At 44.3% G+C, this 24763-nt stretch overlaps 1 protein-coding gene across 2 annotated transcripts in view; it reads left to right on the plus strand.

The window, feature by feature from the left end:
* The first annotated feature begins 343 nt into the window (after positions 1-343).
* The window catches only part of FBXL18 (F-box and leucine rich repeat protein 18), an 83136-nt gene continuing 58716 nt past the window's right edge, over positions 344-24763 (plus strand). Inside the window, exons 1-3 of one of the 2 annotated variants that reach the window (XM_068246892.1) lie at positions 344-472; positions 4434-4628; positions 18258-19783. In XM_068246892.1, the coding sequence (XP_068102993.1) occupies positions 470-472; positions 4434-4628; positions 18258-19783 (1724 nt within the window). In that variant the 5' untranslated portion in view covers positions 344-469. Of the gene's footprint in view, positions 473-853; positions 1014-4433; positions 4629-18257; positions 19784-24763 lie in introns of those variants that run through there. The other variant, XM_068246891.1, reaches the window with a different exon arrangement.

Raw genomic sequence — 24763 nt, forward strand, 5'->3', positions numbered from 1 at the left:
AGAAAAAACGCAGCATGAAATTTTCAGAATCGGAATCGCATGTAGTGTGCAAGAGGCCTAAGATGATTAAATTGTGAAGATAAGATTGTGTGTGTGTGTGTGTGTGTGGGGGGGGGGGGTTGGGGGTCAAAGTAGAGAGCCACAGAGGGGAGAGGCAGTGAAAAGAGGGGAGAAAAACTGGAAGAGGGAAGAAGATATTTGCCTCACCAGGATTGCACTTTTATTTAGTTTTCCTGTATGACACAGACACCGAGCACTTGGGGAACAAAGGTGAATGAGGGAAGGAGGAGGCGTGGAGAGTGACTGAGAATAACTCGAGATGGAGCAGAGAGCTTAGCTGTAATGCAGTGGATGTCATGATAATGATTCCTGTCCCTACCAATCTCTCCCACAAATCCTGCAAGCAGCCCCCCTGGATTCCAGGAACTTTTTCATCCTGTATACCTTACCTAGCTGTACAGTCATCACAATGGTAAGAGCATTTTTTTCTACCTCCCCTGCAGGCAAGGCAAGTCTCTGCTCTGTATCATGCTGTGTACATGTACCAGCTTGCCTGCCCTATGATCGCCCTTTTTTTCCCTCCCCCAGCCTAATGGTTCATTGCATATACAAAAACCTGAATGCACCAGGCATTGCACACTGGCCCTAACTCACTGAATGAGAAGATACCTGGGGAAAAATCAACCCCTTGTCATGGTAGTCAGAGCCTTGGGTTGATGATTTTTGCTAAACGGCACACATTCCACTCCTTGTAGCCACTAGCCAACATTACAAATGACTTTTACACTCCTGCCACGCCTCCCACACTAAAATCAGATCATGTGATCATGACGTCACCGCAGGTCCTTTACCCGTTTCAGATTTGACAAGCATCCATCGTCATGTAACAGAATGCAATAAGTAAATGTGATCTGAGTTATTTGATGATTTGGAGGGAGCAGTGAATTAATTGTGTGTTCTTTTAAGTTTTGGTTTACACGCATCATACAGGCATGTCTGCCAGCTGTTCAGAGGTGAGATATGATTATTATTACACATTTGGGGAGAAAATCACTTTTATGCTTAATTATGAAGGTTACATTATTTACTAGTTTCAAGTTAAATGTCTGTAATTAATTCACTGCCGGTGGGGTACCAGCTGATTTCCTAAAATATTTTCTTAATATAATATTTTCTTTGCAAACAAATCAGGGCTTTCATTAGAGGAGCTGCAAAGAGAAGTGAAGAGGTACAAAGTACTGACAGAGTGCTGTAACTTGTGGTTTACTATAGTCAGTAGAGATGTTTGATCTGAACTCTTGGAGGAATTGTAATTAGTGGAGAATGAACCAAAAAGGAAACCTGAGGTATGGTTAAAAATAAAAAATAGTTTCACTTACCTGGGGCTTCTGCCAGCGCCCAGCAGTCGCCCTGTGCCCGCGCTGGTCCTGATCCTCCGGTCCCCCCGCCGCAGCTCAGTTTCGCTTACGACGACTAAGCCTGTCGACAGCAACTGAACCTGCGCAGCCCTGATTGTGCGCGTCCTCGTCCTGCTGCGCCTGCACAGAAAGATACCGGTGACAAGAGCACGATCAAGGGAATGTGACATAGAGTGATAATAAAACTGAGCCGCGGCTGTAGGCCGGAGGACCGTTCAGGACCGGCGCAGACACAGGGTGACTGTAAGAAGCCCCAAGTAAGTGAAACACTTTATTTTATTTTCAGTGGTAATTCAGGTTCTGTTTAAGCCCCCTGGAGATTGCTCAGTCACTCGCAATCTCCCCGGGCAGCTCCTGTCCCACACAGTAGGGATCGGTAGCCTGGCCGAGTCATGCTTTTGTTAAGTATCTGGTTAATTTATTATTATTTTTTTTTGTGGTACTTTTCCGTTAGCCGGGCGTATCCACTAGGTGGCGATAAAACTTCACCAGAATTACATCTCTTCCTACGATACATGGTGGCCTGGAGGGGGAATAGTAATTATTGCCACCTAGTGGATGCGCCCTGCTAACAGAAAAGTACACTTTGTTTTTTTTTGTTTTTGTTTCTTTGGTTTTTTTTGTATGATTCCCAATTGCTTTAATAAGGGTGCCAGTAAGGCCCGGTTCACATTAGCGTTCGCTGTCCGGATTTTCCTGATCTGATCCGGACCGTATACTGTACAAACGGAACGTACGTTCCGCATAGCAATGCAAAGTCTATGCGGACGTTCACACGTGTCCGTTCCGTACAGTACGGACTCCGGACCGGATCCGGACTCCGGACACTTTTCCAACATGCGCTATTTTTTGGGTCCGGATCTCCGGCCCACGCACCCGAGCCGGACCTGAGCCTGACAGCACCATCCGGAACACAGAAACCAATGGGAAACGAAAGGCACAGAACACACTGCCTACAAAAACCTGACGTTCTACCCCACTTCCTATGCGTATCCAAGCGGCCATTTCGGATGGGGACACATGGGCCAAGCATGTCTGGAGTGGAGCAGCAGTGGCAGACGTGCTGGAGCTGTTTGGCAGAATGTCGGAGGTGGAGGTGAGGCCTACAGCGGAGGAACCTGATTCTACAGGTGCACCTTCTGCTGACCCCAACATTTTTTTATTTAAATTTCACTATTTTTTTGCCCACGGATCCGGATGGCAGCCTGATGCATGCCTGATACAAACGGACCGGATCCGGATCGGAACCGTACGGTTCTGATCAGGATCAGGTCCTGATCCGATCAGGATCCGGTCCGTTTACTTGCCAAAAGCAAGTGTGAACGGGGCCTTAGAAAGGGTTTTCACAAGGAATTGCACATGAATACATGCATTTTTCTGTGGTTTTGCTGTTGTTTTTTCTCTGAGCCTGCAACGACCCATTCCATTGTATGAAATAGGACCCCTCCCCCGGGAGGCGCAGTCCTTCTCCTGCTGTGCACAGCTTGCCGCTCCGTGCACAGTAAAGGGTGGAGATTCAGTGGCCCACGTCTGTCGCCTGCGTTCCGCAGCTCAAGCCGGTGACGTGTTTCGCAAGTGTAGGCTTCACAAATTGTATGCGGTCTGCGCTGAGGGTGTTGTGAGAGGCTGGCAAGGCCTCATGGTGACAGAGCAGAGGGAGAGCCACTTCCGGAATGGGAGGCCGGTGCATCTCCAGCAGAGGCCTCCCACAGTGACTGCAGTGCCAGACTAGGGGAGTCAGCCGGAGTCCTCTGATACCGGTAGAGGGGGCTGGCTATGACATAATGTGTGTCTAATATCCACATCTAGTGGGCGGAGGCAGTAAGTCTCACCAACATTTTAGTCCTCTGTCATGACAGAGTGCTTAAAATAAATATATATGTATATGTTTGTGTTGTGTGCGTGTGTATATTAATTTAGGTTTTATTTATTTTTATTAATTTGTCCTCATGCTTCTGGGTGCCCCTCGCTAATCTGTGACTCGCCATATCCCTCCCTTTTCATAGCAGGTCTGTACTGCACTAGTTCACAGAGCTGCCATCCCGAATAATCACCACCATTTGATAGTTTGATGTAATTTTCTGTTGATGCATGTTTGTAAATGTTAATGTACATTGTGAATTTAGTGCTAAATCTTGATTTTTAAAGAAACTCGTGAATTAAATCGAAATCGCTTATGCTGTGTGTCTGTTTAACCTCTTGGGTACCTGTTTGAAGATATGTAGGAGCTAGTGGGGAAAATCACCTAAGCATGGCTTGTGTAAAGTTTCTTGGAAGTTAATCGAAGCTGTGGCAATTAAATAGAATGTTAAGAAAACAGATTCAGAGCAAGCAGAGGCAGTATAACAAAACATGTACATCTAAAGGGATGACTTAAATGCCTCTTATTACCCTCACTGCACGGAACAATTTGAAACACAGAGACACTCCATTCTCTTCTGCTGTTACCGCAAAGGTTTTTGTCAATCTACCGCACCGCACCGAAAATTTTATATGAATTAGCGCACAAAAATCTAAAATACCAATGCGGTATTTTCCCCACCAGATTTTTTTTTTTCGCACAACCTTTTATGAATTGACCCCATTGCAATCAAGTGTATTGAAAAAAATTGCTTCCACGCATGCGCACTGCAACACAAAAAAGTTTAAAATATCTGTGGCACCGTTGACTTGCATGACTTCTGGTCGACACAGCGGATGTTGACCCATAACGTGCTGATGCATTCGTGTCAGATGCGATACTTCTAGTGCATCGCACCGCATCAGGTATGAAATGTCCAATAGACTCATTGCGTTAGCTTTACCCCAAGGTAAAAATAGGTAATACAACGTAATGAAAACACTCTTGCCTGAAAGGGGCCTCAAGGTAGTCAATGAGATGCTATTAATTTTACCCTTCATGCAAATTCTATGCAAACTGTATGCAGCTTGAAAAAAAGATCAGTTACAGCTGTTTTTTTTGCCATATAAAGTAGTTATTTTACTAGAATTTTAATCTTTGATTTGTTCCTTTAGGCTCAAATTGCAGAGAAAATAGAGGGATGCTGTTTTAATCCAACTGATTTGTCAGATGAGATACTTCTGCAAATTCTAAGCTACATTCCAAGCACAGATCTAATTCTAAATGTGCGAAAAACATGTCAGAAATTTGCTAATCTATGTGTCGACAAGAGTCTTACCCATAGAGTAATTCTCCATAAAGTCTACCAGGTATGTCTCTTTTTGCTAATTGATTCCTAATCTAAATGTTTTACTTATATATTGTCTTAAATGTTTCCAGTTCATCCTTTTAGACATAGTAAATTAGTAAAAAAAAAACTCAAACTCTGTATGACCATATTAAATTATGTAAGTGATTGTTGGTAACCCCAAACATCCAGGGCACACTCAGGGCACTGCAAACAGCTCTGTTCTAAGAAATGTTTTGCTCTCACGAATTCTCAGTGTATTTTTCTTTTAGAAATCTAGTGTCCTATTTAAATTAAAGGGTGTATGAGCCCAGCCTTTGAATCATGGCATACCACTATGAAATGCATATCTTGCACTTTCCACAAAGCACCTTTTCCCCAATGTTGAGAAACAAGGGTCTCTTCACTACCTTTGTCCCCATATAGGAGATAGGGGAGATCGTATTGAAGACAGTAATTTGGGCGTAGAGGGGTTGGCAAGCATCTAATAGATGCTCTTAGAAAGTTTCAGTAATCAGGCGCCAAGGTGGTGAGTTGGGCGCCCGAAGTGTTACATGACTGATTGGCTAAAGAAGTAGCTGATCTGATAATGTAGGGAAGGAACAGATGAATCGGTCATTCCAGCAAGGGGATGAACCGGTCATTCCAGCAACAGATGAAGCGGTCATTGCAGAATGGGTGACAGGTAAGTGCATAGTACAATATTGATAGGAACAACAAAGGTTGTTGATTGGTAGGCACAACAAAGGATTCTTTAAACGTATCTACAGTTTCCTGCATATCCTTTTTGACTATATCCATAACCAAATCCATTACCCTCTTAAAATGACCCAGAGACTGCGGCTATTAAAGATTTTTACTTACCCGGGGCTTTCTGCAGCCCCATAAGCAAGTATACGTCCCTCGTCAGCCTCCTGAGTGCCCCCTCTAAGGCGCAATCAGCTCCTGGTATTTGGCTTATTCGGGCCCAGTCTGACTCAGTGATGTTGTCCGGGATCTTCTGCTCTTGCGCAGAAGGCCCCCTGTTGACGTCACTGATCTGAATACCGGAGCTGATGGACGCTTAACGGAGGCACTCAGGAGGACAGCAAGGGACGCATCTGTGCTTATGGGGCTGGAGGAAGTAAAACCTCTTTAATATCCGTAGCCTCTGGTACACTTTAAGAATCTTAGATGTTTCAGAGGCAATAACAGATTCAGTACAATGCTGACATGCATTTTTGGGGAAGTCAAGAGGCATTTTAACATTGCAAAATCCAAATCTTTTATATTTAGGTGGTGCATTAGTTTTGGGCCTGGGTGCAGGCCTGAAAAATACAAACACAATGACCGCAAACACACATTCCCACATACTGTATATGCATATAAAAAAACCTTATCCTCCACTGGAGGACTTACCACCACCTGTGGATGGCTGTGACCGAGAGGAGGACTTAGGTGGTGCTGCTGCCGCTGTAGCTTGAGCCTCCATGAGTACAATCACCGGAGAAAGTCAGGAATACCGGACTTCTCCGCTCTGCTTCCTGCTAGTGCAGGCTGCGTTCCCCCTACATCCGGCAGAAGGCATCATACCAGGAAGTGCTGTGTTCCATACGCATGGAACGCAAGGCTGGGAACGCTCCTCCTGAGCATGCATCGAGGGGGGGATGAAGCATAGAACTGTGGAGTATGGCCGCCAAAAGTACGCTTAAGCGGCTCCAACTCCACGAGGAGATGCCTTCAGCTGCGGTTTGGTTCCTCGCTGCACTCTTTTTCTCCAATCCCCACTGGGGTAAAGCTTCTGCTGCACCTCCCCAGAGAACAACTCACTTTCTGGTGAGTACATGGAAAATAAAAAGTGGGAGCTCTGCTTCTAGCCTGTTTCCCAGGCGGAAACGCTGAAAAACTGAGGTGTAGGGGTGGGCGGGGGCTTTTAGAGTTTCCACAGATCAGGTGATCAGCTGATCTTTCAGCTGTTTCGGATGCAAGTTAGAAACTCTGTTACCGGTACGTCTAACCGCAGTCTTTTTACTAGTGGCACCACCCGGCACTCAACTTGGAGTGACGCTGCAATGCATACTCAAATAGAATGGGGCGCTTAATCACAAACCCTAAATGGTTTAAAGAGGCGCCCTGGTGGTATATAAAAGCGTTTAAAAGCAGTTTTAAAACCGATAAAGGTTTGAGGTTGCTTACCTCAAGGACCTTGAGGTAAGCAACCTCAAACCTTTATTGGTTTTAAAACTGCTGTTAAACTCTCTTATATACCACCAGGGCGCCTCTTTAAACTATTTAGTGCATTCCTAACCCCCATACGGTACCCGTGTGAGGGGTGGAGGCAGAACATACGTGGTTTACACCACGGTGGACATCTGCCTCCTTTCTTTTTTCCAAGGAGAGCGACCGCATCCAGGTCCTTAGTGACCTCACCGAGTGGAGTCGGGTTAATTGTCTCCACCTGCTTCCTGTGGTCGGTTGCCCCTCTGCAACCCACTCTTGTGAGTAGATTCTTATCTTCTACATTGACAATTTTGACTAAACGTATTACACTATTGGGTTCCCGTGTTTTTGTTTCCTGTGTCTTTTCCCCAGAAGGTGTCCTGGCACCAATTATCCACTATTAATAACAAACCACTCAGGTAAATCGAGGTTCACAGTGGAGCATTGTAATGTGAAACTTCGGATTGCAATACAAAAATGCGATTCTCACAGTGCAGCTGCTGTTTTTGGGGGGGAGGGGTGATCCTTCAGAATCTTTAGTGAATGAATAAAATTACTCTGAGATGTTTTGTGGCTTTTATGCATAACAGGCTTAACAATCCGATACAATAATGGAGAAAACAAATTATTTTACTTTTTCATAAAAATACCACTGATACGCTTGACAGTGACCCAAAACTCCTGAGGCCAGAAGATGTTGACACATCAGCATTGCCCACCAGTTAATACTTGTTCTTCCCAAAGTACAAAGTTTTTTATGCTCAAGCATGTGCCAAAACTGCACAATCCAACATGCAGTGTGCAAGTATGCCAGGATGCTTGGAAGTACTACTTGTACTGTACAATAATGAGTCTGAAGCCATTATAAAATCTTTTCACCTGCTATTTATCTTATGCAGTATGAATAGAGCTGAAATGTCGCATTCCCGCGGCAGAACGAGGGCTTTATACCCCCAAAAGTCGTGGATTTTGCTGCCCGGGGAGGCAGAGCTTAGCGCTGTAGCTCTGCCTTTACTGAAGTCAATATGTGCGCGGGTCTCCGCCTCTCCCCGCCCCTCTCAGTGAAGGAAGACTGAGAGGGGCGGAGAGAGGCGGCGATCGGCAGAGATTGACTCCAGTAGAGGCAGAGCTACAGTGCAAAGCTCTGCCTCTACCAGGAATCGCTCCCCGATTTTTGCCCCAGGGATTTGGGGGGTATGAAAACCTTGTTCTGCCGTGGGAATGCTGCGTTTTAGCTCTACTCCTATTGCTTAAGATAAATAGCCTGTAAAAAGAAGAATACAGACTCTCTTTAAGTGGCATTGATCCATACACTATTGAGCCAAAACATTAAAACCACCAGTGTAATATTATGTAAGTGCCACCAAAAGAGTTCGGACTCGTCAAGCCATGGACTCCACAGAACCTCTGAAGCTGTCCTGTGGTATTTGGTACAAAGACCTAAGCAGCAGATAAACTGCAAGGAGGGACATCCATTGGACTGGATTTTCTTCTCCAGCACCTTTCACAGTTGCTTCATGGGATCTGGGAAATTTAGAAGCCGAAGAAAACGTGATTTGCCAGACCGGATCACCTTCTTTTCCATTTTTCCATGCTGCTGCTCTGAAGTTCATAAGCCATATGTTTTTGGCAATCAATGATGTTCCGAATGAGCACAATTCCTAGCTTTTCTATGGGATCAGACCAAGCAAGCTAGCCCTACTCCCTACACTGTGGTGTCTGTGTTTTCTTTTTCGGATTCACTTATTGTGCATCTTTAGACCAGTTTTGGCACTGGCTCAATGCTTAAAGTGAACCAGAGGTGAAAAACCTGAGATAAACAATTGTATTTAGCCTCCTGTTCATAAAAATGATTTTTTTTTTTTTTTTAAATCTCATGATTTTAGTTTAAATGTAAACATTTACAAAGTACAGGGTGGGCCATTTATATGGATACACCTTAATAAAATGGGAATGGTTGGTGATATTAACCTCCTGTTTGTGGCACATTATTATATGTGAGGGGGGAAACTTTTCAAGATGGGTTGTGACCACGGCGGCCATTTTGAAGTCGACCATTTTGAATCCAACTTTTGTTTTTTCAATAGGAAGAGGGTCATGTGACACATCACTTATTGGGAATTTCACAAGAAAAACAATGGTATCCTTGGTTTTAACGTAACTTTATTCTTTCATGAGTTATTTATAAGTTTCTGACCACTTATAAAATGTGTTCAATGTGCTGCCCATTGTGTTGGATTGTCAATGCAACCCTCTTCTCCCACTCTTCACACACTGATAGCAACACCGCAGGAGAAATGCTAGCACAGGCTTCCAGTATTCATAGTTTCAGGGGCGGCACATCTCGTATCTTCATGGCATAGACAATTGCCTTCAGATGACCCCAAAGATAAGTCTAAGGGGGTCAGATTGGGAGACCGTGGGAGCCATTCAACTGGCCCACGACGACCAATCCACTTTCCAGGAAACTGTTCATCTAGGAATGCTCAGACCTGACCCATAATGTGGTGATGCACCATCTTGCTGGAAAAACTCAGGGAAAGTGCCAGCTTCAGTGCATAAAGAGAGAAAAGCATCCTCATGTAGCAATTTCGCATATCCAGTGGCCTTGAGGTTTCCATTGATGAAGAATGGCCCCACTATCTTTGTACCCCACACCATACCACCAATTTTTCTGTTCCAACAGTCTTGGAGGGATCTATCCAATGTGGGTTAGTGTCAGACCAATAGTGGTGGTTTTGTTTGTTAACTTCACCATTCACATAAAAGTTTGCCTCATCACTGAACGAAATCTTCTGCATAAACTGAGGGTCCTGTTCCACTTTTTGTTTTGCCCTTTCTGCAGATTCAGCGTGCCGATCTGGGTCATCCTCGTTGAGATGATGCAGTAGCTGGAGTTTGTAAGGGTGCCATTTGTGAGTAGCTAATATCCGCCGAAGGGATGTTCGACTAATGCCACTCTCCAGTGACATGCGACGAGTGCTACGCTGTGGGCTCTTGCTGAATGAAGCTAGGACAGCCACTGATGTTTCTTCATTAGGGACAGATTTTATGCGTCCACATTTTGGCAAATCCAACACTGAACCAGTTTCACGAAACTTAGCAAGCAGTTTGCTAACTGTATCATGTGAGATGGATGGTCTCGTAGGGTGTCTTGCATTGAAATCTGCTGCAATGACCCGGTTACTGCATTCACCAGACACCAACACAATTTATATCCGCTCCTCACGTGTTAATCTCGGCGACATGTCAATGGCTGTAAACAAAGAGAAACTTGTAAATAACTCATGAAAGAATAAAGTTACATTCAAACACACACAAGCACACCATTGTTTTTCTTGTGAAATTCCCAATAAGTTTGATGTGTCACATGACCCTCTTCCTATTGAAAAAACAAAAGTTGGATTAAAAATGGCCGCCATGGTCACCACCCATCTTGAAAAGTTTCCCCCTCACATACAGTATACTAATGTGCCACAAGCAGGAAGTTAATATCACCAACCATTCCCATTTTATTAAGGAGTATCCATATAAATGGCCCACCCTGTAGGTTGAATGCTTTGTTGTCTCTGCTCAGTGGCCTTTTTCTATCTCCCTCCCACACTCAGAAGTTGTATTCTGCTAGGAAAACTTGTATGACTGTAATTTGCTTATTAGTGATGTTAACTATATTCCCGACAAGTTACCGACAAGCAAGGGTGTAACTAGACTTATAGGGCCCCCTGCAAAAATAACATGGGGCCTCCTTTGTCCCCGAACACCACGTGATTGGGAGCCGGCGAATGGCAGCAGAGAGTTTTCTGCTGTGACACAGCATCTGGAAGCAGAAACCAGTTACACACACTCTTGCACACAGTTTTTGTGAGGGATTGGGGAGGTTTCTTTGCTAACTGGCTGCACTTGTGATTGGGGAGAGGGAGGTGGAGGGGCTCCCAAAGCCTCTGGGGAACCTTGCCATCTCCTGCCAACCTAGTTACTATGTTTTGCACTGTACATACACATGCTTATCTCATCCTGTCATATGTCACCTCGGGTACACTTTAATATATACCGCACTTTGAGAGATGGCATTGCAACGACATAATCAGTATTATTCCCTTTGTCAGTAGTTTTATTGTTGTGGCTGATCTGTGTAGTTGTATCATGGAAATCGCCATAGGGAGATGTATAAGTAATGAGCTGCAACAGCTTGTGTGTTGGCAAATAACTGCTGTACAGATCAGTGGCTTGATTACATATTGAGCGTCCCCCTTGTTTCCTCCTCCTCACACCTTCTTCTCCACAATATGCCACCCTTTTCCTTGCCCTTTCCCTGGCTTCCTCTTCCTGTTTTTAGCAGCTTGACTTGTACATTAAAACAAATCTGTGACTGACAAAAAAGTTAGATAACTACCTCGGTAGAGGGAAGCCGCCTGCAATGCTCCATGACCCCTCCGCTACCGGTCAGTACCCTCTTCATCTTCCCGAGCGTGGCTGTCTTGTGTATGTGTTAATCGACTATCTACCGTTGAATAGGTTCAGAGGGTCCCAGCACTGGAACGGCAAGCTTGGGGGGGTTGGAGGAAGCCTCTGGTCCTTTTCCTTCCCCTCCTTTTGATTGTGATCACAGTGATTGATCAGTTATTAGACCTATGAGTTTAGTGGCAATAGTGGTGGGAGGATGCTGCAACTGGAGATTGAAATCGACGCCATAGCAGGGATAAGAGTCTCCAAACAGGTTGTAGATTTAAGTTGGCTGCATCAGGAAAAGGTTAATCACATAGCAGCAACTCAATGGATTTAGGCATCTAGACATGATGCAGTTGCTGAAGTTCAAACACCATCAGAATGGGGAATTATAGGGATTTAAGTGGCTTTGAATGTGACATGGTGCAGGAGGTTGGTTTGCGTATTCAGAAACTGCTAATCTAGTGGGATTTTCATGCATAACCATCTCTATGGTTTACAGAGAAAGGTCTGAAATATAAAAAAAATATCCAGTGAGGGGCAGTTGTGGATAAAAATGCCTGGTTGATGTCAGAGAATGAGCAGACTAGTTTGAGAAGATTGAAAAGCAACAGTAATTCAAATAACCACTCATTACAACCAGGATATGCAAAATAACATCTCTGATCACATCCTCCCTGAATCAATTTGTGGATCCATCCTGCCTGAATCAATTGGTGTTGGCATCATTTAAGAGAGTTTGTAGATAGAATAGATGGGGTTAGCTTAATTTGTTAGTTAGAAGGCTAGGTTTTTTTTTTTCCTTTTACCCTGCACATATCAGCTGCACTTAGTGCTAGGTCCTGGCTAGATCGGACATGCCTCACAAGCATATTCTTATTGCCACAAGTATTTTGCATCATAGTTAGCTTCACTTTTTTATCTTGCTTTTGTTTAATCGCATAGTTAGTAATCTTAGGTGGGAAAAAGAAAAGTCAGAAGCTGATGAAAACAAATGACTTAGAGATCATTAGCGAGGTAAATGGTTATTTTTAAATCCAATCCTGAAGTAAACGTAACGAGTAGTGTAAAGCTTCTGGATAGTCCAGAGTATTATCCTATTATACTCCACCGTTCCAGTGCTATTCACAATATGGTGTCAGTCCAAGAACTACCCATGAGGCCAAGGCTGTCATAAAAGGCAATAATATGCCCTTAATGGATACAGTATTGCATGCCAAGGCTGTTTCCTTTTTCCACTTTGTTGGTGCGTAAGTTATTTTTGCTGATCATCCTTGACATGGCCTGGTTAATAATAGTAGAGCTATTCTGAAGTTATTTAGGAAATGTTATACTCTTTTGGAACACTTTAATCGTGGACTCCCCAATTTCATATATGGCAGCAAAGATTTTAAGAGGAAATTGTACCTTCTTGCTGATGAAAGAACAGAAGCTAGCTGATGAAAGGGAGCCAAAAAATGACAACAATAGGTATGAGCAGATTGCAGGAGCAGGCAGAGAGTCTTGGGAACAGCTAGGCTGGCATGTAAATGCTGCCACTGAATAGCTGAATCAATCTAGTAAATGATTAGTAGAAGATCTAAAAGAAGGGAGGAGTTCCAGGCAGTCACTAGGACAGCAGGCAAATTTGCATGATTCAGCTGGAGGAGAATTTCCAAAACTGACAGTGCAAATTGCGTAGTGAAAAATACAGAGGCGCAAATAGGATAAAAATAGTACCAATTTAAAACCAATTAAAACAAGGGTGGCATTGGTGGACTTGCCTACCCTACAGAAGACCAAAAAGCCACTTTTTGTGGTACAAAAGTAATAATTTAATTTAGTACTCCCAATGAAAAAAAAACTGTTTGCAACGCGTTTCACGGGTCACAAGGTTGCAAACGACTTGTTGTTTTTTCATTGGGAGTACTAAATTAATTAAATGTATTACTTTTGTACCACAAAAAGTGGCTTTTTGGTCTTCTGTAGGGTAGGCAAGTCCACCATTGCCACCCTTGTTTTAATTGGTTTTAAATTGGTACTATTTTTATCCTATTGGCGCCTCTGTATTTTTCGCTACGCAATTATCCACCTGGTGGATGGGTGTGGAGACCCTTTCTTCTTCACAGAGAACGACTTTTTAGCCTGAGCGGGGACACGTCTAATCTCCCCGTCTGCGATACAAGTGGTTGCCTGTGCTTTGGCAACCTACCCTTGTGAGTATTATTTTATCGTTTACTTTATCTCAATCAACTTACAATAATCCACTATTGGAGGCTCTCGATTGTTTCTTTTCTCTTCCTATGACAGTGCAAATTGTTCTTCTGTGCAGCCTAAACAGAGTACAATTGCTTTCAAAAGGCCCAGAAAATCCCACCTCCATGTGGCAGTAATAAGTTGCAGAGGACAGTCCTTTGCCGTAGAGCTGCCATGAACATCTAAGTAATGAACTAGGTCAGTGATCTGCAAACTTGGCTACCCAGCTGTTAAGGAACTACAACTCCCACAATACATTGCGGGAGTCTGACAGCCACAGTCATGATTCATAAAGGCAAATACATCGTGGGACTTGTAGATCCTTAAAGGGAATGTCCAAGCAAAATAAAAAAGAGTTTCACTTACCTGGGGCTTCTACCAGCCCCTTGCAGCCATCCTGTGCCCTCGTAGTCACTCACTGCTGCTCCAGTCCCCCGCTGGCAGCTTGCCGACCTCGGAGGTCGGCGGGCCGCATTGCGTACATTTTTACGCATTCCCGCTAGTGCAGGAAAATTAGCACATACTTTTTACGCATTACTGGTTCAATGCGTACATTTTTACGCATTGAACCAGTAACGCGTAAAAATGTATGTGTTAATGTTCCTGCACTAGCGGGAATGCGTAAAAATGTACGCAATGCGCCCCGCCGACCTCCGAGGTCGGCAAGCTGCCAGTGGGGGACTGGAGCAGCAGTGAGTGACTACGAGAGCACAGGATGGCTGCAAGGGGCTGGTAGAAGCCCCAGGTAAGTGAAACTCATTTTTTTATTTTGCTTGAACCTTCCCTTTAAAGTGAATGGGAACTGCATTTTTTAAAAAATCAAGCCTAAGGAGAGGGAAGGCTCTGGGTTGTATAGAGCCTTCCGTCTCCTCTCTCGGTGCTCTCTATCCTGTGCTGGCTCCAACCCCCCCCCCCCCCCCCACACCGTTTTCAATCCCCCCCCGAAAGGGTATTTTGAAGTCTTCGGGAGCCGTGTCCTCCCAAAGACGTGCGGCTCCATACTGCACAGGCGTGAGTGTGCTTGCGCAGACGCAGTACAGGGCCGCCCTTTTTCAGGAGCACTTGGGCTCCCTGAAGACTTCTGAAGCCTCCTTCAACTGGGTAAAGCAGTATTTGACTAATTTAGTCAAATACTGCTACCGGGCGAGCCAGCACTGGAACGAGGGGACCAGGAGAGGAGCGGGAAGGCTCTATAGGACCCAGAGCCTTCCCTCTCCTTGGGTAAGTATCTATCTCCTTTTTTTTAAATGCGGTTCCCATTCACTTTAACAGCTGGAGAGCAAAGATTGCAGATCACTGTACTAGGTGAATGGCAGCAGACTCCCAAATATGGGAACAGTGTATACATGTTTGTTTCTTTGTACATTGGTGGCCATCGTAATGACCTGATGGCGGGTATCAAGTAAATGTATATGGTTTTACTACACTGCGTGTGCCTGTGTGCATATACACTGTGTGTTAAAAGGGGTAGCTGAAATTTTTTTTCTTTTTTAAGCGGACCTGAATTCAGTACGTCCTCTTTGCTCTCAAAGCTAAGCAACAACATACTAACCTTAAGGCTGGTTTCATACTGCAAACTGGCGGCAGCATTTCTGTGCGACAGGCGTGCCACACTGCATCACACCGACAGAAAAAGGCCTTTAGTGAACACCGCACTAGTAAGCGCTGTTCCCTGTCTGGCCAAGCAGGAAGTGACGCGTGCTTGCGGTCACTTCCTGCTTCGCGGTATGCGAAAGTGCACAGAAGCATATTGTAAAAATACGCTTCCTCGCATGTTCGCCACAACACCAACTTTAAAAAAAAAAAAAAGCATTGCCACAGACTAACATGCCTTCCGGGCCGACGCAGGTCGCCGCGGATCCCGCACGGTAACATAGTTCTGCGCTAGTGCTAGATTAGGGACTTCCAGCGCAGCGTACCGCAACGTGGGAAGTATGTACTTCCCCATAGGGTTGCATTAGGCTGTGGTAGCAGTGCGTCAATTTGACGCACCGCACTGCTCCAGTGTGAAAGGGCCCTGAAAGAAAAACATTCCTTTGTTACAGCTGATAGAAATCCTGAAATAAATCTGCAGTGTGTCTACTTCCTGCTTTCATGGAAGCAGACATATTGTTAACATCCTGTGTTTACCAATTAGCTCTCTGCTGTGGCAGTCAGCTGACACAGCTGAGGGATTACAACTTGTGATTAGTCACCGATGAGGGGAAAATTTAAAAAGCTCATTCTTTCTGCCCTCACACCAGTAACCTTTTTGCCTCAGGCTTTTATAACACAGGATTTGTTGGCCCCCCTCTTTAAAGGGAACCTAATCTGAGAGGGATATGGATGTTTCCTTTTAAACAATACCAGTTGCCTGGCAGTCCTGCTGATCTCTTTGGCTGCAGTAGTGATTGAATAACACACCTGAAACAAGCATGCAGCTAATCCAGTCTGACTTCAGTCAGAGCACCTGATCTGCATGCTTGTTCAAGGAATGTGGCTAAAAGTATTAGAGACACAGGATCAGCAGGAGAGTCAGGCAACTGGTATTATTTTAAAAGGAAAAATCCATATCCTTCTCAGTTTAGGTTCCCTTTAAGCTACACCGATGCACACAGTCGATAACATTGAGGCGCTCTCAATGTTATCAAAAAGGGGGCAGACAAAGCCTCTCACTCCTCCTTTTGCAGTTTGCCTATCCGCCATCATTTTCATATGTACACTTCTGTTCTTCTATTCTTCAAGTTCTTCTTCTGTTTTTCTATTCCTGCAGTTTTTTCCCCTATTATTATATTCTATTATTGCCAGCCTACGACTGTCCCCACCTTAATACTAAAAGGATTCGAAAGATAACAGAAGTATAGAAGCAAATAAAAACTGTACAATAGAAGAACTTAAATAGAAGAATCAAGTATACAGTTAAAAATGACAAAAAATGATTTACAGAGTGTCTCTGTTTTCCTGAAGTGGTAGATTCAACTTTTGCTTCTTTGAAAAATTGAAGTGATGACCTACAATTTATTTTCTTGTTTTAAAGTGGCCCTATCCTAAGAGGTTATGAAAGCTGCCATTACTGGAATTGATTTAACAAAATGCTGCCTCCCTGGTTGTATACTGATCCTCTGCATTGTGAACTTACTGAATCATTAACCCAGAAAGATTATGCAGATGTTTTTATTTCAGAGCTAAGCTGTGCCAACATTTGCTACATGTTTATTGCAGGTGTGGCACTGAAACTGATGAAGTCATGGTTAACTGCATTTTATTCCAGCAATTCATATTTTCTTACAAGCAGGACAGCAATAGCAGCATTCAAAATTCTTAGTAAAAGTCCACTTTAAGGGGAACCTAAACCAAGTAAAATTGTTTAAAATAAACACATGATGTACCTGAAAATGAATATTTCGTACTTCTCTCACCGTCAGTTCCTCTCAGAAGCTCACCATTTTCTTCTAACAACAATCCTTTCTAGTTTTGACAAGATGTCAAAGCTGAAATATATCAGTTGCTGTCAGTTATAGCTGAAAGTACACCTGATGTGCAAGGTAATGTCTGTTTCCCTATGGCTCAAGTGGGTGATATTACAGTTTAACAGAGTGCTGATCAGGAAATAGATATGAGGTCATTGCCATTTTTAAACTGGAGTACAAAGGATTCCATTGATCACAGTGAACGAATGCGAGGAGGAGAAACAGATTGATGAGTAGACTACACAGGAGGAAAGTATGACGAGTGTATGTTTATTTTGACTTTTTTAATTTTCAGTTCAGGTTTGCTTGAGGGCCCTTTCACACTTGGGCAGTGTGGTATTTTTACTGCACCCCACTGCAGCCTAATGAAAGTCCATGGGGTAGTTCATACTATCCACGGTGCGGTACGCTGCGCCAGGAGTGTCCTATCTAATGCGGGCACATATCTACGTTGCCGCACGGCTCCTGCAGGAAGTCAAGTAAGTCTATGGTGACGCGGGGGTTTTTAAAAATGTTGACGCCAGCGTTGTGGAAGCGTATTGTAACGTTACGTTACAATACGCTTCCGTACACTTTTCAAAACAGGAAGTGAGTGCAAGGGAGCATCACTTCCTCTTTGGATGTCTGCCAGAAGGGGATTGCGGCACATTAACGCGGTAATCCCAAAGACCTTTTTTTGGCGGTGCGGCCCCCAGGCTGCACCACACCACTGCCTCCAATCTGCAGTCTGAAACCGGCCTTAAAATGTACCAGTTACTAGAAAGAATCGATACTTAACCGGGCTTCCTCCAGCCCCACAAGCACGTCTGAGTCCCTCGCAATCCTCTCGAGGTCTGCCGTTCAGCCGCAATCTGCCCTGGTAACTGGTTCAGTCGCGTCAGTTGGGGTCTTCTGCGGTTACCGGTTGTGATTGTGGGTGAATGACAGACCGCAGTAGGACGGCGAGGGACTCAGATGTGCTTATGGGGCTGGAGGAATCCCAGGGTAAGTATTGATTCTTTCGATTATTAGGTCTCTGGATTACTTTAAGAAAGCAATACAGTTTACAGTGGGAGGTTATCAGGAAGTGGGGGTAGTTTTAGTTACTTTTTTGTTTATTACAATTATTCTGGTGGCCCTGGTTATATAACAAAACTGAGTACTCCTTTAATATGATTAGGAGTTTAAGAAGCTTTGGTACAAGCAGAAAATGAATTTGCTTTCATGGTATGAAATGTGATAATTCATTTATTTTTTGAAGTGAACAAATCTGATTTCTCAGCAGTTGCCTGAGATGCATTACCTATTGAGCAATTTCTGAATTTATTTATTTTTTGTTTCAGGCCCATGATGAACAAGTGAAACAAATGCTAAAATTAATACGTAAGGACATTTCTGAACTAGATATAAGTGGATGCTATTGGTTGTCCTCACCCACTGTGGATGTGTTATCAAGCTGTAAGAAACTAACTAGACTGGATATGGCTGGCTGTTCAGTTACATCCTTGCGCCTCTCTAAAATTCTATCAGATCTTCACCATCTGCGCTCATTGTCGGTTGATATTAACACTGGCTTTGATGCAGGGAAGCTGAGCAGTGAGTGCAAAGCAACGCTAAGCCATCTAGAAGAACTGAAACAGACTGTTTTTGTGCCATCCTATGGAGTTGTGCCATGCTGCACCAGTCTTCAAAGACTGCTTCTTTACTTTGAAGTTTTGGACAGAACACGTGAAGGAACCGTAATGTCTGGGCAACTGATGGTTGGGGAAAGCAATGTCCCCCATTATCAAAATCTGAGGCTCTTCTATGCTCGCCTTGCACCTGGTTATATAAATGAGGAAGTTGTTCGACTGTATTTGGCTGTGTTGAGTGACCGGACACCAGAGAATTTAAGGTCTTTTCTCATATCTATGCCAGGTAGCTTATTAGAAAGTAGAGCTACCAAAAATTTGCTTGAGTCAATGGCAAATAATGTTTCATTGGAGGCATTTCAATTGCCAAAATATTGGATGAATGGATCGTCCTTGCTGCAACACATGAAATTTAGTTGCCCGTCATACTTAAATTTCAGCGGGTGCATGATTTCTGGGGAGCAGCTTACACAGAGAATTTTGAATGGTGGGAAAGACTGTAAAAGTCTAATCAGTTTGAACCTTAAAGGTTGTGCTTTTTGCTTTATCCCCAACTCTACTTCAAGAAAGCCAGAAGATGATATACATAGCACTGTTTTGGACAATTTAATATCTGCGTGTTCCAATCTTGTTCACTTAAACCTTTCATCAGCACACCATCATAGCTCAGAGACCTCTGGGAAACACCTTTGTGAGATTTTGTCACAACTTAAACATTTGCGATTTCTGTCTTTGCCAGTGTGTGCAGTAGCTTATGACTGCATAGGACAATCTACTCCTAGTGCTGCACCACTTGCATTTGGTAAAAAAGTACGGGTTGGTATGAAGACTTATCCTAAGACACCAAATGAGGAGAATGCATTGAAGCAAACCTCAGTCATCTGGAAACTACTAAAGGCAACACCAGCCTTGAAGGATTTAGAATTAATTGGATCTAACTTTTTCTCAGTAATGCCTCGAAATGATCCAGCAATACGCAATACTTACCCACCCTGCAAGCGCTCGCATAATGTAGGGGATGCCGAAGTGGCAGCAATCAGCCAACTAAGATTTCTTCAGAAACTCACTCTTGCTCAGATACCAGGAATAGTTGCAGGTTCCAGCCTGGTGAATATTGGCATAAGCTGCCTACAACTACGTACTTTATCGCTTGCAAATATTGGTATGATGGGCAAAGTAACTTATCTGCCATCACTGTGTGACATGCTAGCACACTGCAAATGTCTTAAAGATTTAAGGTAAGTTTGATTTGAAATAGCATTGTCAGTAGTGGGCCTTTTCAAAGGTGATGGTATTATACATTTGTTTCCCACCGTATCCTCCAATTTCATTTCCTGATCATACCTATAATTTAAAAAAAGATTGTAATTTGTAGCTCTCCTCGTCTCTTGCATCCCTGTGGCAAGTTGCAGAGTCATTTTATATACACATATTTTCATTGCTTTTACTAGCACCTACTGTATATGTTCAGTTGTACATAAGTTACAAGATAATCAAAGCTGTTATCTAATGAGCGATGCGGAAGAGATGAATTTAAATTTCAATGGCCCCTATTTGATTACGTGTCTAGACCCACAGCGCACTTTTCGCGGTATGATATCGCATAACCATTAACGACAATTAAACAATGTTCAACGGCAGACTACATGTAACGATAGTTAATTTTGAACAACGATCATGACAAATCACATTGTGGATGATCGTTAAGTCCATTGAAATTTATCGCTATTGTTTGTGTCTCGTCATTTGCAGAATCAAGATTGATCGGGGAACCATTGCCAGTCGCTGCAAATTCCCCTACACATCTTCACATGGGTACCTAGCTTAAAGCTAGCCATACATCTAGGGATGATTGGCAGATTCGACCAATAGACAAATCTGATTAGAGAGAGATCTGTCGGCTGCCCATGCAACGCAGACCGATTCCCAATCAATTTCATGCTAAAATTGATCCAGAATCGGCCTTATGACACCGTCCCGGACCGCCTCGCTGCCCAGACGCTTTCCCCTTAATGTTAAGTGCCCAGTGCATACGTTATACAATACGTGTCCACGACCTCCGCTTATCCCCGCTGGCTCCGTGCACACTCTGTTCTAGTGTTGTCCAGTTCATGAACAATTCATTCATTTGAACTGGTTCTTCCTTGAGAGTCGAATGATCCGATTCATTTGTAAACAGTTCAGTGGATGAATCAGGAACTGTAGCTGTAACTAAAGAGTGAGTGAGAGAATGAACCCCTCCTAGCTCACTCAGCCTGATCTGACAGCAGCCTGCAATGATCCAATGTTGACACCTGGCTAGCAGCCAGGCTTGAAGGAACTGTGACAGTGCAGGGAAAGTCCTGTCCTGACTCCTCCTTCTGCCTGTCTTGTTATCATACTGTAGAAAAGATCCAAATCATGCTATGAACTATTCCTTTGATAACTACTACTCACTGGGGAGCGAGGGAGTCACTAGCAAAGCAAGTAACTCATTCCTAGTACAAGTAAAGCCAGAAACCCACTAGGAGCGATTTCTAATCGCTAGTGATTTGATAAAGCTCTTGCTAATGCAATGCTATGGGGGATTTTTATAAAATCACATCGCTCAAGTGGGATCACACTCATAGCATTACATTAGCAAGAGTTTTCAAATCTCAAAGCGCTCAGAAAATTGCTCCTAGTGGGTTTCTGGCCCAACTCATTCCTAGTACAGGTAGTCTTCAGTTAACGAACGAGATGGGGACTGTAGGTTCGTTCTTAACCTGAATCTGTTCTTAAGTCGGAACATTGTGCCATCTCTGTCCCCTGTACCTCCTCTGTGCCCCCCTGTGCCTCCAGTCCCCCTCTGTGTCACCTCTGCCCTTTGTGCCTGTTTATACAAGTTTAAAAGCCATTTTTTTCTTTGATTTTTTCTTTAAAATCGATTTTTTCTCAAAAACTACAAGTCCAATTTGAAAAAAATGTTTGGGCTTGTTCCCATGGAAACAGAATCCATGGAAACGGAGAATCCATGCTCGTATTGGCGGGTCGTTCGTAAGTTGGGCGTTCGTAAGTCGGGGACTTCCTGTACTCTCGCGCCCCCACTCACTGCTGATTGGCACAGCCATCTGAATGTTAATGAATCCTGTGTGTTGCTATGCTGCACACACACAGCAGAAGAAACCAGGAGGAGTACTAATAATATCTGGGCCAATTAGCAGAAGGGTGGGGGAGTAACTAGCAACGAGTAACTAGCTTGTCACGCCCTCCCCAGTGAATTGAATCAAATGAATCATTCATGATACGGTTCTTATTAATAAACCGGTTTGAATGAACTGATTCATTAAAAAGATCCGGACTTTCTATCACTACTCTATTGTTCATACACGCACGCCTTGTGGTTGCCTAGTAACGTGGCCCTGTGTATGATGTCTGACGTCATACAGTATGCGCCCCCTTACTAGGAAACCACAAGGAGTGCGCGTGTATGTAGAGCAGCGTGTGCCGTGCCTGGAGCCATCGGGGACAAACGGAGGCGGTGGACAGGTAATGTATAACATGGTGGTGTTCCAGGGATTTTATCTGATTGCCATCTGGAGTCGGTGAGGATTTTTTTTTCCCTTTTGGGGCTAAGTGTATCATTCCTTGTGTTTTTCACCTTCCTCTGGATCAACAGGGATATGTAAGGGTGCAGGCTAGTGTTGTACCAATTTTTTTGGTTGAACTCAAACGTAGGACGTAGGTCCCTTTTTTTTTTTTTTTTTTTTTTTTTTTTTTTTTAGTAACCCAAATAACTAACTATGCACTGGGCATAGCACGGTGGCATAGTGGTTAGCGCTCTCACCTTGCAGTGCTTGGTTCCCTGCTTCGATTCCCAGCCAGGTCAACATATGCAAGGAGTTTGTATGTTCTCCCCGTGTTTGGGTGGGTTTCCTCCGGGCACTCCAGTTTTCTCCCACACCCCAAAACACACAGATAAGTTAATTGGCTTCCCCTAGATTGGCCCTAGACTACCATACGTACACTACACGATACATACATAGACATAAGACTATAGCAGGGATTAGATTGTGAGCCTCTCTGAGGGACAGTTGAGTGACAAGACAATATACTCTGTACAGCGCTGCGTAAGATGTCGGCGCTATATAAATACTAAATAATATTGGCACAACTTCTTGCAGCATGCGCGTTCGACTTGTGCGACCAATTTTCTGCTGAAATTAGTTGCATTGTCGGTCGGGCATGCACTTGGCAGCACCGATTTTCATCCGATTTGATTATAAAAATCGAATCGGATGGTCTATCGTCCGCCATGTTTCCTAATGTATGGCTGCCTTAACTCTTCGGGAAAAGAGAAAAAGCACTGGCTCTAGAAGTACGTAGAAAAAAGTTTTATTCACACGCAATACATAATTTCAATTACTAGACATAAACGTTAAAATCGCATCTCAAGGGTAACAACCCTAGGGGAATCACAAGATAAGGACTCACCTGATGAAGGCTTGGAAAGCCGAAATGCGTTGTGACGTCAGTGGCGGAGGTTCACCAGGGTGCCAACTTACCTTCCCTCTTCCAACTAAGACTGACCACTACTGGCCATAGTGACAGGACAGGACCCACCTTGTGACTCACCCAGGGTTGTTACCCTAGAGATGCGATTTTAGCGTTTATGTCTAGTAAGTGCAATGATGTATTGCGCGTGAATAAAACTTTTTTCCTTGTACTTCATGATCCAGCGCTTTTTCTCTTTTCCCGAAGAGTTAAAGGGATACTGTAGGGGGGTCAGGTGAAAATTAGTTGAACTTACCCCGGGCTTCTAATGGTCCCCCGCAGACATCCTGTGTTGGCGCAGCCACTCACCGATGCTCCGGCCCCGCCTCCGGTTCACTTCTGGAATTTCAGACTTTAAAGTTTGAAAACCACTGCGCCTGCGTTGCCGTGTCCTCGATCCCGCTGATGTCACCAAGAGCGCACAGCGCAGGCCCAGTATGGTCTGTGTCTGCGCAGTACACTCCTGGTGACATCAGCAGGAGTGAGGACATGGCAACGCAGGCACAGTGGTTTTCTGACTTTAAAGTCAGAAATTCCAGAAGTGAACTGGAGGCGGGGCCGGAGCATCGGTGAGTGGCTGCGCCAACATAGGATGTCTGCGGGGGACCATTAGAAGCCCTGGGTAAGTTCAACTCATTTTCCCCCGACCCTCCCCCCCCCCCCCCCCCCCCCCTACAGTATCCCTTTAAAGTAGCCATACATCAGGCGACATGGCAGACGATAGACCAACCAATTCAATTATTACAATCAAATCGGATAAAAATTGGTGCTGCCAAGTGCATGCCGACCAACAATGCAACCATTTTCAGGACAAAATTGGTCGCACAAGTCGATCGTGCATGCTGCAAGATGTTGGGCCGACTTGCTCGTTCAGGTGTGCGGTGGTAACAACATGCAAGTTTGGGATGATTGACGGACGCGACAAAACCCATGGTGCTGTCCCTCCAATGTTAAGTGTCTTCCACATCCCCCCCCCCCCTTTCCTGTGCCCAGTCAATAGTTACATGGTTATTTGGGTTGTAAAAAGACATACGTGCATCGAGTTCAACCAGAAAATTTGATACACCACCAGCCTGCACCCTCACATATCCCTATTGATCCAGAGGAAGGCAAAAATGGTGAAGGCGCCATGTCGCCTGATGTATGGCTACCTTAACTCTTCCGGAAAAAAGAAAAAACGCTGGATTGTGAAGTAAGTAGAACATTTTTTTTTTATAACACGCAATACATCATTGCACTTGCTAGACATAAACATTAAAATCGCATCTCAAGGGTAACAACCCTGGGTGAAACACAAGGTGGGTCCTGTCCCCGTCACTATGGCCAGTAGTGGTCGGTCCCAGTTGGAAGAGGGAAGGCAGGTTGACACCCTTGTGAACCTTGGCCAGTGACGTCACGACGCGTTTCGGCTTTCCAAGCCTTCATCGGGTGAGTCCTCTAGGGTTGATACCCTTTTTTTTTTTTTTTTTTATATTCATAGCCTTCATGTAGTAGAAAAGGGTAAGTCCGAGTAGGGTTCTTTGGGCTCTCCTGGGAGCAAGCGAGGAGGTTAGACCTAAAAGGCACCAAGTGGGGTGCGGTCGGACTGGAGTGTGTGAGAAATGTGTTATAAAATCACATATACTGGCCCAGATGGGAACAATTTTAGGACAGCTCCTAAAGATATGAGCGAAGTCCGCCTGAGGGGCGTCGCAGCGCCAACAGGC

This window comes from Hyperolius riggenbachi, chromosome 7, assembly GCF_040937935.1.
Source record: "Hyperolius riggenbachi isolate aHypRig1 chromosome 7, aHypRig1.pri, whole genome shotgun sequence".
Taxonomy (NCBI): Eukaryota; Metazoa; Chordata; class Amphibia; order Anura; family Hyperoliidae; genus Hyperolius; species Hyperolius riggenbachi.